The sequence below is a fragment of the Xenopus laevis genome, chromosome 8L (genome assembly GCF_017654675.1).
Source record: "Xenopus laevis strain J_2021 chromosome 8L, Xenopus_laevis_v10.1, whole genome shotgun sequence".
Lineage (NCBI taxonomy): Eukaryota > Metazoa > Chordata > Amphibia > Anura > Pipidae > Xenopus > Xenopus laevis.
Window position 1 is genome coordinate 89,982,966 of NC_054385.1, and position 14,363 is coordinate 89,997,328.

Sequence of the window (14,363 nt, forward strand, 5' to 3'; positions counted from 1 at the left end):
AAGCAACCACAACCGGGGAGGGGGGTGGGGATTGTGCTTTTGGTTGCTTGAAGACATAACTGCCATTGCACACAAACACAATGTTCTACTACAATACATCACTTTTTAGTTTTTGTGTTCAAAATGTAATGTATTTACAATAGCTTTCTGTCATGCTTGTCTGCTTTGCTATTATTTGTTATAAACAGGTGAAGGCTTTTCTGCAGCCCCCTATGGAAGGCATTGTGCTTGAAACATATGGTTCTGGCAATGCCCCAGACTGTCGCTTGGATTTGCTTGGAGAGCTTAAGAAGGCTACAGAGCGTGGAGTGGCCATTATAAATTGTACCCAATGCTTGCGAGGATCCGTCACTGATTCATATGCAACTGGAAAGGTGTGTAATTCTACTACTCACAGCTGAAAGAATTTCATCTAACAATATATGTTCTATTGCTGTTGGTGAATTCCCATCCCCTGCTTTCTTTAAGAAAGGTTCTAAAATTAACGAAACAATATCATGATGGTTAGTAACATGACAAATTTTGATTCCTTAAATTGTGTCAAATCAGATAAACAAATATGAATGCTGCTCCAAAAAATAGTATGTGGTCTCACTGCATAGACCCTCAGTCTTAGGGTTACCAAAAAGACTGCTGAAGTGTGGAGACCAGCAGAAAGTAAAAACACATCTCATGCCTGTTGGGGCACTTATTTGAAGGGTGCCTATGAGTAAGTGCCCCCAACAGGCATGAAACACGTTAGACTATGCATGTCCTAATCATTTTAAATTTGCTAATCATTATTGCTACTGTTTTCACTTGTTGCTGGTCTCCACACTTAGTAAATGGGCCCCCTAATATTAGGAACATTTCTTAAAGGTCGAAGTGAATTTTCGAATTAAAAAACTTAAAATTTCGAAGTAATTTTTGGGTACTTTGACCATCGAATAGACCAAAATTCGATTTCAATTGAAAATACTTAACAAATTCGACCATTTGAAAATCGAAGTACTGTCTCTTTGAAGAACTTCGACACTTCGCCACCTTAAACCTGTTTAGCCTAAGGGGGACCTCCTATAAACTTTCTGAGTGTTTGGCTAAGTTTTGAGCAGTCAAAGTATTTTTTTGTAAAATCGTTTGATTCGAACAATTTAATCGAGCGATCAAATGATTTGTACTTCAATTGAAAATATACTTCGACTATCGAAATATCAAATTCGATGGTCGAATTTCGAAGTTTTTTAACTTCGAAATTTGATTCGATAGTAAATGTGCCCCTATGTGTCAAATGTAATGCCTCACAAATCCCATTAAACCATGTCACTTTCTACTTGCTGATTTATTTACATGCATAATTAACTAATTTTATGGGTAAATTTGAGGTTAATGGATTTTTTATGATGGAAATTATACATTGAAGTATATTTTTAATATAATATTTTAATATTCTAATTTCAATTACCTACTGTGTTGAACCCTATGAAAATACTGTGTTGAACCCTATGAAAATAGACTATAGATGGGCTGTCGTACTGTCATTTTTACACACCTGAAATCAGTTGTCTACAACATAATCTGGAGGCCATGTTATTATCACTAATACCTAAATGTTCACCCACACTAGTGCAAGGGATACATTATTACAATATCCTGTTATTACGACTGCTGTGGTGATACTGTCGTCTAGTCTGTAAAGCTATTGAACTAGTAACTAGTGTTACATTTTAAAATGTATTTTGTTGCTACAACAAAATGCTCTGTAGTACTGGTTCTCAGCCAAGTGATTAGAATCTGAGTGATTGGAACTGTCATTAGACAGAGTTTTACGTGTCCTAGTAGCTTAGCAATACCTTTAAAACAAACCTTTGTCCTTACTTGTAGCACAAAAAAGCCCCAAACTTTAAACAAGTTACACAGGACCAAACCCCAATGTTGGCATAAGGTTTAAAGTCATAAAACTGCCATAACACCACAGGCAGCTCAAGAGTTATATCAAATTTAAAGGTAATTAATACAAATTTGCTGTTGGTGGAAATAAAATTATGTATATAGTCAGTTTTTCTGTACCTTTGTCCATCAAATGCCTGTTTTTAAACCAGCTTTAAATAAATTCTCCCCAAGATTTAAAAGTGTTTGTATGGAAGTACAATGAACAATTCAAAATCAAATCAGCTACAAGTCTATATGAATTGCTTATTTTATCGTTTCGGTCATAAAAAAAAGTGACTGTTTTGTTCGTAAATCGGATCCTAGCACTACTTACTGTAAATCTATTTTACTGCATGCGATATACATGAGGTTCTCTTTTCATTTCCCATCAGATATTTATATACTCTTTAACAGCCAAGCCACTAGAGAAGCATTTTCCTTTATGTTTTATAACCATGATAATATTTTTATCAGTCACCAATTTTGTGCTCAGGACTTGGGTTTTCTGGATAATGTTTTTTTCTTTAATTTCGATCTTCATAGTTTGTCTACTATAAAATTATGTAAACATTAAATAAATCCAATAGGTTGGTTTAGCTTCCAATAAGGATTAATTATATCTTACTTTGGATCAAGTACAGGCTACTGTTTTATTATTACAGAGAAAAAGTTAATCATTTTAAAATTTTGTATTATTTGGATAAAATGAAGTCTATGGGTGACTTCATTATTTGGAATTCACTGGATAACTGGTTTCCAGATAACTGATCCCATACATGTATCTGATCTGATACAAAATCAAAAGAACTCAAAATTCAACCAACTGCAATTTATTAAAGAAAGAAAAGAAAAAAAAAACTCAAAATTCAAACTCAAATTTTAGTTGTTTTTTTTCATGATAAAAGACTCGAACGTCAAGAAAGGCTGCAAACAACTCCAAATTGATCCAAGGACGTCCTCCATAGGCTAAAACAGCAGGTTTAAGGTGGCAAATAGTCGAATCCTAGTTCTTTAAGGGCTAGTGCATGATAAATTTTGAATATAAAATTAGAATCAAATTTTAACAATTTCCTAGTTGAATTTGACAGTTTTAGCCATAAAAAATTTGAAAGTTCAAATTTTCACTTCGACCCTTGATAAATTTGCCCCTTAATGTTTAAATGATTTTCTAGTAGCCTTAAGGTGTGGTAATTCAAATTACGGAAAGAGCCCTAAAAAAAGTCCTATACCTGTATTTCATTATTTCTCTTTCATGTAACTGAATATCAAAAAATCCATATTGTATGAAAGAGCATTTTATGTATTTAGAATTCTGAAAAATATATGTATGTACTTAATGTGTTCTGGTGATTCCAAACATGTATTTCCCCAGTTGGTGTATGTATACATTATTTATTACCTGTTGAATATATATGCAATAAAAAAATGACCATGGTCCTAAAGGGTTCTCAGCACCCTAGTTACATTTATTTTATTTTTTTCTTATTCTGCCCATTGAGCCATATTTTTATGTGCAGTTTTAATTAATATACATAGGACTTGCCATACAATAACTTTGTAGCCATCAACTTAATCTCATCTATAGATTCCAGCAACTGCATATTGATAAGCTTTTAACATAAAGGTTATGTGATGCTGCCGTGTAGGACACAGGCTCTAAATTATGTCTGTAATCCCTGAGTTTATATAAACAAAAAAGAGAAGATGCCGGCTCCAATCTCCTTTGGACTAATTATAATATATCAATAGAGCAAATCACTTATAAATCACTTATAAACTTTGCGGGTCAAATCCCTTATTTTTGTGTATATATATATATATATATGCATGTAATGCTCAAGTTGCTCAAATTTCTACGTTGATGTAGACCGCTAGGCAATCCTTACCAAGCAGAAAAATCTGGCCTGGGTGTCCAGACCCCAGGCCCTTCACTCCAATCGTTAAATGATAGAAAACAGCCAAAGAGCTTTACACTCACCAAGTTAGCCGAATGGTCCGGGTGCCGTGCCCCGAACCCGTAGCTTAGGCAAACTCTGTCTTCAAAAATAAATCTGCACGCACTCCTGCAACCATGGCCGTGGAGGTTAAAAATGTAACTTTATTCCATGTAGTTAAAAGATATGCGTCCTAACGCGTTTCGTATCAGCAGATACGTAATCATAGGCACATAGTGCCTATGATTACGTATCTGCTGATACGAAACGCGTTAGGACGCATATCTTTTAACTACATGGAATAAAGTTTGCCTAAGCTACGGGTTCGGATTACGTATCTGCTGATACGAAACGCGTTAGGACGCATATCTTTTAACTACATGGAATAAAGTTACATTTTTAACCTCCACGGCCATGGTTGCAGGAGTGCGTGCAGATTTATTTTTGAATCCCTGAGTTTAAGCAAGACTGGTGTTTGCCAGAAAGGAAATGGAACACTTGCCATGTTAACGGGACTGTCTCTATTATGTTTTATGCTTATAATCTGGAGTTTTCCGAATAAGGGGTGTTTTGATGAGGTGGGGCCCCATGCCCTAAGGCTGGTAAAATATTTAGAAAAATCAATGAATTTATGCTATTTTAGGTAACATAAAACTGGAAAATGGACCACACCACCACAAAGTAAATTAAAAATCCAATTTTATTTGTGGCTATTAAAAGACCATGAGGACGGGTAGACACATAACCGCCTGACGCATTTCAGACACATCTGATCCTTGGTCATAGGCTTAATGTTGTTCAGTTCCCATCTGATAGTTGTGTCACGTTGGATGGAAATTTCCATGTAATTTACACATCAGATATATGTATCAATTCCATTATATTTTGACCCATACGACTACATCCGACTACATCCGACTTGTATGAAGCAATTTGTCGATCCAACACTATCCTACAAAATCTCTCGTGGAGTTTAGTCCTTAGGTAATGTCTTTTTATTACAGAGAAAGAGCAATCAGCCCAAAACTAATAAATATTTAAATAGAAATCAAAGGAAATTGCAGTACAGGTATGGGATCCGTTATCCAGAAAGCTCGGAATTATGGAAAGGCTTTCTCCCATAGACTCCATATTATCCAAAATCCACACTTATAAAAATGATTTTCTATGTAATAATAAAACAGTACCTTGTACTTGACTCACACTAACATATAATAAATCATTATTGGAAACAAAACCAGCCTGTTGGGTTTATTTAAGGTTCGAAATGATTTTCTTGTAGACTTAAGGTAGAAAGATCCTTTATCTACAAAACCCCTATGTCCTGAGCATTCTGGATAACAGATCCCATACACGTAGCTGTATTTCAGAGCTTTCTGGATAATGGCTTTGCAGATCCCATATCTGTAGAAGGAAATTGATTTTTCCATTCAGGCTGAGAAAAAACTAGTGAAAAATGTTGCTCCTTCTTATTTTGACAACTGGATACCTTTAGTAAATGCATATATAAGATTGACTGTGTTTGTCTCTACTAGTGGGCTTGCATTGGCTGAGCTGATTCTGAAAACACTGTTTTTCTCTTTGTAGGCTCTGACTGTGGTAGGAGTCATTCCTGGATGTGATTTGACTCCAGAAGCTGCTCTTGCAAAACTTTCCTATGTTTTAGGGAAAAACAGCCTCACTCCAGAAGAGAAAAAAAAGGTAACGTGAAAGATTTCTTTTATTTGTTTAACTTTATATTATTATGTTTTGCTGCCAAGATTTTACCCATCTACGAACCTCTGCTTGCACTTTTTTATTAGGACTTGTTTTTGGTGCAGTACAGATACACACATTTTGCTCGCTGAATGTTGAATGACTGTGCTAATGGCAAAATATGGTAATTTGGATACTGAACTCTAATGGGCAGATTTATCAAGGGTCGAAGTGAATTCGAGGGAATTTTCAAAGTAAAACATTCCGAAATTCTAAGTAATTTTTTGGATACTTCGACCATCGAATAGGATACTACGACTTCGATTCGAAGTCTCAAGAAACCTTGTATGTGGTTAAGAACAGTTATAGTAATAATTTTATTCTTTTAATATAAAACTTGCTTTGTTTTATATGAATTGTTGCATTGAAAGGGTTTGTTAAGAACAAAAGTTAGTTTCAAGGGGCAGCACAGATTTACTAGGATTAAAATATTTAGGCTTACCTTCTCAATAAGAGATTAATTGCAGTATAGTTACATATAATTATATGTTCTCCAAATAAAAGTCTTCTAGTTATAGCCTCCCTAAACACAAATTTCACTCATGGGCAGAGAAAGAGGGGCATTTATTTATTTTACCAATTGACCATGAAATGTAAAAGCCAATATGGAGATAATTCTGTACCAACTTTTTTTCAAGACTTATTGCTACAGATGTTAGTTCTTAACCTTTTTACACCAGCATCTAATAATCTGGAAAAATAGGGAAACCAAAACACATTCAACTATAAAACGTTAAATTTATTAGTTAATAAACTAGAAAGTGTCAGGGCCCGAAGGCTCCGTTGTAGTGCGGACCAAGGAGGAGGCAATAACACCAAGTTCGCGGTACAAAAGGATTTATCAAGAGGATGGTCGTAAACAGGCAAATGGTCAAATACAGGCAGCAAGGATCAGAGTCGAAAAACAGGCAAGAAGTCGGTACACAGATAATCAAAAAGCAGTAAATCACACCCAGGAACTATGCAAGATAGACCTATAATTGGGCAAGGAGGAAAAGGGCAGTCAGGAATAAATAGTCCAAAGTTGGCGCCAAAACTTGACGCGATGACGTCATGACGCCGGCGTCCTCACGTTAGCGTCCTGACGCCGACGCACATTCTGACGCCGGCGTCCATTCCGTCGCCGGCGACCAATCCGGGGGCGACTCGTTTCGGACGCAGTCATATTGCGACCAGGAAGGACCGCATGGTGGAGCAGGAGGTCGCCATCTTGGACATCCCGTGGGGTAAGTTCTCCATCTTCCATTACAGAAAGCAATTGAAGTGACATTATTATGGACTATTTAAAGGGGATGTTCACCTTTTACAAAGTCCTACCAAAGTGGGTATTAGTTAAGCTCAATCTTTTAAAAAAAAAAATATCCCAGAAAAGATCTTTGTGCTTAGCTAATGTATTTGTTAATTTAAAGTGTTTGTTTTGCAAGGTCCTGCTACTTTGTTCAGACTTTCCAAAGTTGAACATCTCCTTTAAAAGCAATAGGTTTTGTGAACTTCTCCCGTGAGAAACACCGCAGTAAGGAAAAGACTACAGAGGACTACAGAGGAAATGGCTTAATAAATAATAAATTCATTGAAATTCTTCTAATAATGTTTTATGTAACTTCAGTCACTGTATCCAACAGAGGCCGGAGATTATACCATATGAAATCTTATTTATCTCCCCAATGTGTGGATGCAACAATATCAAATTGTTTTGTACTCTCCAAATTCCAATTTTAAACTCATTAATAAAAACATCAGGTTGCTTTTTTAATCTTGCACTGCCATTGTGGTTTATGTGGGTGTGGGCGTGCATTTCATATCTGTCCATACATATTTTATGATCATACCCTACAATTTGACTTTAATAAAAGACGAGGAGAGCATGTTCTTTCTGGGGGTTTGTTTTTTTATGTGCAGTGACTGCGTTTTAATATTTTAACACTAGGCAGCACAAAAAATATCTAATTTATTCATCATTTGTGAAAGCATAAAAATATATTTTTGTATTGGCATGTACCGTATTTGCTTGGCTTCCTTACTCAGATCCATGTTTATTTAGTGGGCCCTTTAGTACTTCATTATCCAGAACCAGAAAGCTTACAAGCAACCATTGTGTGTCTCTGTGCTGTGCAAGCTGGTTACTGATATCCTGACCATGTGAAAATGACAGATAACAGGATTAACACTTTCATATCTGTCAGTCTTCACTGTTTGATGGCATTTTCTTTATTTGTTGCCAGTCTGTTCATGAGCCATGTTTCTCCATCATGTATGTTCATATTACTGTTGCTTCTGCCTGTCTGCTGTTTTACACACCACTGATTTTTAAACACTGCATGTATCTCATCTGTGCTCACGAGTGAGTTTCGCCTTCAGATGCTGTTTGAGAATCTCCGGGGAGAGATGACCGTAAGCGCCACAGGAGCCAAGATCTCTCTGCGAGACAGCAAGTTCATCCAAGTAGTTGCTAAATCTCTAGGCGTGAGCTGCAAAGAGGTACTGTGCATCAGCATGAATTAGTTGAGCCCTTCCTAGTCACATTCATTATAGATAGCTCATACTCTCCGCCTGTTCTATTGGGGTACACAGCAATAAAGTTAATGCTGAAGCACTTGGGGGTTGTGTATGGTTTTTTAAATGCTGATTTATAAGGACACTCATTTATTTAAAAAAAAATAAGCACACTAATATAAAAATAAGCATAATGGTAAAGCTGCCCAAGAATTAGAATTCTGGTCCCTACTTAATGGTGTACCAGATTGGGCAAACAAGGGATTTACTGGCTGCCTTGAGGATTTCTGAGTGGTTTCAGACCATAGCAGGCCCCAGCCTAGGTAAGTTCCCATTTCTCCTTATTTCCACCATGATCCTGCATAAAAAACTTTTGGTACTATTTATATTATATATTATATTTATAGTGAGCTGATGGTGTAAAGTTCTCAGATGGACCCCAGGAGACCCATTTTGGCACTGTCTGTGCAGTGAGCAGTGATTCATCAATGGTTTTGTTAGGAGTTGAATGGATATTAATTGTAGAAGGTGGCAAAATCTGCCTAGTCTGTTGCTCGTTGAGTGTGACAGTATGAAATTCCTTCCACGTGTTAGAGCTAGGTGCCAGTTTTAGGGTTCTATTTATTAAAATGTAAGACCACAGGAATTCCTATAGAAGGACCCTCTGGTAACTTAGTCTGTCTCTGCTGCTCATGATGCCACTTGCATGAGGATCATTCTGCCCAAGGAATGATCAATAAGCCAAGTTGGGCACATATGATTTGGCCATGGAAAGGCTAATTCCACAGGCAGTTGTGCTGAGAAATGGAAGGAACGTGCTATTAAAATTGTCCTCTTACATTGTCAAATTTTAATTTTCACAAGGGCATCAATTTTAATACAGGTATGGGACCTGTTATCCAATATGCTCGGGAACTGGGGTTTTCCGGATAACGGATCTTTCCGTAATTTGGATCTTCATACCTTAATTCTACTAAAAAATCATGTAAACATTAAATAAACCCAATAGGCTGGTTTTGCTTCTAATAAGGATTAATTATATCTTAGTTTGGATCAAGTACAAGCTACTGTTTTATTATTACACAGAAAATAATAAAAATAATCATTTTGTAAAATTTGGATTATTTGATTATAATGGAGTCTATGAGATGTTCATTCTGTGATTCGGAACTTTCTGGATAACGGGTTTCCAGATAACGGATCCCATACCTGTACTGTACTTCCCAATTGTATTGTATAGCCAATTCCAAGTGCTAAGTGCATTGTTTTACTGTATGTCACAGGAGCTGGAAGCTGTCAGAGATGCCCTTACGCCATCTTTAGCCTGTGCTGCTGCTGCGACTGGTGATATCAATGCTTTGGAAGCAATAAGAGACATGGTAACAGTTTACTTACATTGCAAAACCAATGCTTCATGGTCATTCTATTCATGACAATGTAATTATCCTACTGCACACCTGTAGTTCACCAATCCTGCAAGCTGGTGGTGCGTTCCTTCCGTTGACCCAGCCGGGTCCCTTAGCAACCAATGTGTAAAAGAAACGGATCCGCACACACACCGATTAGTGCAGTCGGGGATTATCCCCTTTTATTCAGACACCAAACATGATGTTTGCACTAATCGGTGTGTGTGCGGATCCGTTTCTTTTACACATTCTATTCATGAGGCTTAAAGGGGGTGTTCACCTTTGAGATAACTTTTAGTATGAGGTAGAGAGTGATGTGCTGAGATAATTTGCAATTGGTTTTCATTTTTTATTATTGATGTTTTTTAATGTTATTTAGCTTTTTATTCAGCAGCTCTTCAGTTTGCATTTTAAGCAATCTGGTAACTATGGCCCAAATTACCCTAGCAACTGTGCATTGATTTGAATAAGAGACTGGAATATGAATAGGAGAGTCTGAATAGAAGGATCAGTAATAAAAAGTAACAATACATTTGTAGCCTTACAGAGCATTTGTTTTTTAGAAGGGGACAGCGACGCCCCTTTGAAAGGGAAGAAAAATACAAATAACTATAAAACTATAAAAAAAAAATAATAAAAACCAATTGAAAAGCTGCTTAGAATTAGGGATGCACCGAATCCTGTATTCGGTTCGGGATTCAGCCAGGATTCGGCCTTTTTCAGCAGAATTCAGATTCAAATCATTGTGCCCGGCCGAACCGAATCCAAATCCTAATTTGCATATGCAAATTAGGGGCAGGGAGGGAAATTGTGTGGCTTTTTGTCAGAAAACAAGGAAGTAAATAAAATGCTTTCCACTTCCCACCCCTAATTTGCATATGCAAATTAGGGTTCGTATTCAGTTTGTATACTGTAATCTTTCGCGAAGGATTCGGGGGTTCAGCCAAATCCAAAATAGTGGATTCGGTGCATCCCTACTTAGAATTGGTCATTCTATAACATAATAAAAGTTACTTTAAAGGTGAACCACCCCTTTAAAAAGTGGTTGCATCTTTCTTAGTCTTAAACTGGAGAGCCCAATTTTGTAAAAAAAAACATAACTTCAACGTAGCTAATTGAAATGTAATTTTCACAAATGTGTCCTATACTGGATGTATCCTACGTACTGTTGTACAACTGGTAATAAACTCCTACTTGACTTGAAACTGCAGTAGAATAGTGTATTGGTGAATAGTGTGTAAGTAAGGGGGGGGGATTATGATTAAATGGGATTCCTCTTCTGCATTTAGTTCCACTATTATAACCCCTTTTTACCCGACACGTGAGACATGCTTTATCTGTGCCTTAGTAGCCATTGTCATTTTATATGAACCAGGGTGGGAACTTGAGTAGTGAAGATTATGATGGTCGGACTCCCCTGCATGTGGCATCCTGTGAGGGTCACTATGCTGCTGTCCAGTACTTGCTAAATAACGGATCCACCGTTTATGCTAAAGATCGTTTTGGTGACACACCATTGATGAATGCTACGAAATTCAGGTAATTATCATGATATATTTTTTTCTCGCAAACTATTTAACAAGTCTTCATGTGCAGCCAACACTGTAATACATCTGCGCTTGTTTTCCTTCATGCAGCTGTGAATTTTTGTCACCCACATTCTATGAAAGCCCTCACCTTTCTCCATTTGTTCTCTGTACAATCAGAATTGCTTACATTGCACCCGGGGCGTAACTACAGAGGAAGCAGACCCTGCAGCTGCAGGGGGGGCCAGGAGGTATAGGGGGCCCCATGAGGCCCTAGTTAATGAGCAATTTAAACATTTATTGATAAAACAGTACAACCTCTGGATATGTTGGGGGCCCTAAAATTAACTTGCTGTGGGGCCCAGTAACATCTAGATACACCACTGCATGGTACTGAATATGTATAACTTTGCTTGTGCACATTATAGCTTTTTTTATATACAGCATTATATTTTAGCTCTTACACAAATGAAGTGTAATACACAGACATTAGCTCTCTAAAAGCACACACACATTTTAGGTGTTGCTTTTTGTTGTACATGCAAGCAAGTGACATTTTGTATATGTGAAAACCAGAGAGCAATGTGTGCCACACCCAGGCAGTGCCTAAGGTAGTTCTCAGTAGTTTGTTTAGATTCATCTAGCAGTGCCACTCCTATTGTTAGACAGGCCCCTGTTCTCTACTGCAGTCATTCTGGACTAGATACATGGAGAGATTTTTGCTTTTAGAAGGCCTGTCGTTGGGGTGTTACTGAGTTTTAAGTAGGTTGATCAGGAATTAACAATATTATATCAGATACAGAGGTATGTAGAACATTCACAATTCAGAGGTTAACACAGGAAACATAAAACATGTGTGAAATATGCCTCTTGGCATAACAACGTTTTTTGCCATTGTATGTGAATGGAAGGCATATATTCAATATTCCAGTTGAAGCATCCTGCTACCACAGATCTGTGTACACTGCAGTGAGCACCTTGCTTGAGACATGCCAAGAAATGTATTTGAGAAATTCATTGTATAATATTTGGCAACCTAAATTTTATGCAGCATTTATCTAGACGGCTCATGCTGACAGTCAGCTCTCCTTGTTTTTAATGGGGGCTGAATGTGTAGAAGTACAGAAACTAGTCGTACAAAATAGAAACTGTGTTGTATTAAGCAGCATGCTGTTTTTTGAAACCAACCTTAAAATTGATGACTGTGGCCCTTCAATGGAGAATTCTATTCAATCATTAATGCAGCACCCATGGGCTGTTAAAAAGCTTCTTCATACATCTGATTTATATGTAAGCAATAGGAATGGAAAATTATTTTAATTATATAGGAGTAGCTCTCAATGCCTTTCATAATAATTTATATTTTATTTAAAGGGCTGGGATGCCTTAATTTATTTAGCATATAAGGGCTATATGTTCATCATCACACAATTATGAACAATTATGGAAAATGATTCAGTTTATGTGCGGCATGTGGCCTTGTCTGCCACTACAACCTACAAAGACCATACTGCTCTTAATGGCATAAACCTAAGGGGACTGGTGTGGTCCCCAACTTGGTAGGCAGCAAAACTCTCTGAATTGCCCATCTATTTACTTGCACAGTAATTGTCTGTGCACTCAATGCTCGGCTGATTATAGCTCATAAATGCTCCTCTATTCCATTTAAAATATATGGTTGTAATTTGGAGTGTTCGGTCACTTGTGTAAAAATGTGAAGGTGTTGAAAAGCTTTAAATTTCCCCATTTTTCTGTGGCCTAAGGGAACAATTTCTCAGCACCATTTTGCTTGTCCATGTTTTGTTCTAAGGTCATGTATGTGGCTTGGTGTTAAGCCTATTTAGTGGTGTTGCCTTTTGGGTCATTCACAAACTTTTTTTCTTCTTCAGACAATTGGAAGTTATCAAGTTGCTTCGACAGACTGGTGCACATCTCTCCTGGGAAGAGCTTGAACACATCGGCACAGACTTGTGCAGGTAAAAAACTCCCTAAAGTCTTTGCATAATAAATAATGGCTGCATATTTCTTTGTGCATCTCCTGGCTAAAGCACTGGCCTCACAATGTAATCTGCCCCTGCCCTGTTTTATAGGGGAGAGACTTCCAAGTCCATCATTCATTTTTAAAGACATATGACCGCCATTAAAAGGACTTGTGTGGGGGTGCTAAAGCCACACGGAATTTTTGAAGACTTGGCATGTGATAGGCATACCCTCCTGTTGACAGTTTGCACACTGCATATTATTGAGCAAGCAGTGTAGCAATTCCTATTCATATGTAGAAATTCTGTTGGGAAGTTCAGCACACGCAATGTATTAGACATTTACAGTGTAATGTCTTTATTGTTACATTCTATTTAAACACTGTTTAAAAGGAAAATGTTTCAGGCAGTGGTATCAGCATTTCAGAAGTAATAATGGAGTATTATGAAATGTAATTGCAAAACACGACCATTCAAAAGAAACCTCAAGTAAATGACAGGTATGCACTACTGTAGTAATACTACACACACACACACACACACACACACACATCTCAATGTGGGCAGACTGCATGCTTTTTGCTCCCATGTCATATTCAAGTAAGCAACAGTTGTTTTTCTTTTACATTACCTGTGTGATAATGTGCTCTTACAGGCAGTCATTGGCTCTTTACTGTTCTAAAATACTGCTGGGTTGGCAGATAAGGAGTTGAATGAATAAATCAATATTTCACTTCCTTTCCTTAAATATATCATATATACATATCTGTGCTGTATCACCTTGTGGATATGGTTTAAGAGCTTGGTAAATCCCTCTCATTTGAAGACAAACATAACAAGCAGACTTTGAGCCAAGTCCATAAACAGGCCAAAAAGCCAGGAAATGCAAGCAATTCCTCAATGAGACTGGAAAGATTTCAAGGCAGGTTGCAGTTAACAACAAATCTAGGAAAACTTGCAATACCCCAAAAAAGGATAAGGGCAGGCAGGAACACATTCTGTCTTAGCTAAGAGGCAGGCTCAATATCTCCTTTACTGGGCAATAGCATTCAGCTGGACCTGATAGATATGAGCCAATGAAGGCACAGGCAGAGCAAACAGTTAATGACATCAAAGTGCTGATCACACATATAAGTGATGTGCGGGTCATTGACTCTTTACTGTTCTAAAATACTGCTGTGTGGGCAGATGAGGAGTTGAATTAATTGTTTAATATTTCACTTCCTTTCTTAAATATATCATATATACATATCTGTGCTGCGTCACCTTGTGAATATGGGTTAAGAGCTTGGTAAATGCCCCTCATTTGAAGACAAACATAACAAGCAGACTTTGAGCCAAGTCCATAAACAGGCCAAAAAG

At 37.3% G+C, this 14,363-nt stretch overlaps 1 protein-coding gene across 1 annotated transcript in view; it reads left to right on the forward strand.

Moving 5' to 3' along the window:
* aspg.L (asparaginase L homeolog) overlaps positions 1-14,363 on the forward strand; it is a 42,740-nt gene that overhangs the window by 19,149 nt on the left and 9,228 nt on the right. Inside the window, exons 8-13 of the mRNA XM_018230604.2 lie at positions 189-374; positions 5,430-5,543; positions 7,956-8,075; positions 9,374-9,469; positions 10,872-11,035; positions 12,912-12,998. Coding sequence (XP_018086093.1) covers positions 189-374; positions 5,430-5,543; positions 7,956-8,075; positions 9,374-9,469; positions 10,872-11,035; positions 12,912-12,998 — 767 coding nt within the window. The remainder of the gene's footprint in view (positions 1-188; positions 375-5,429; positions 5,544-7,955; positions 8,076-9,373; positions 9,470-10,871; positions 11,036-12,911; positions 12,999-14,363) is intronic.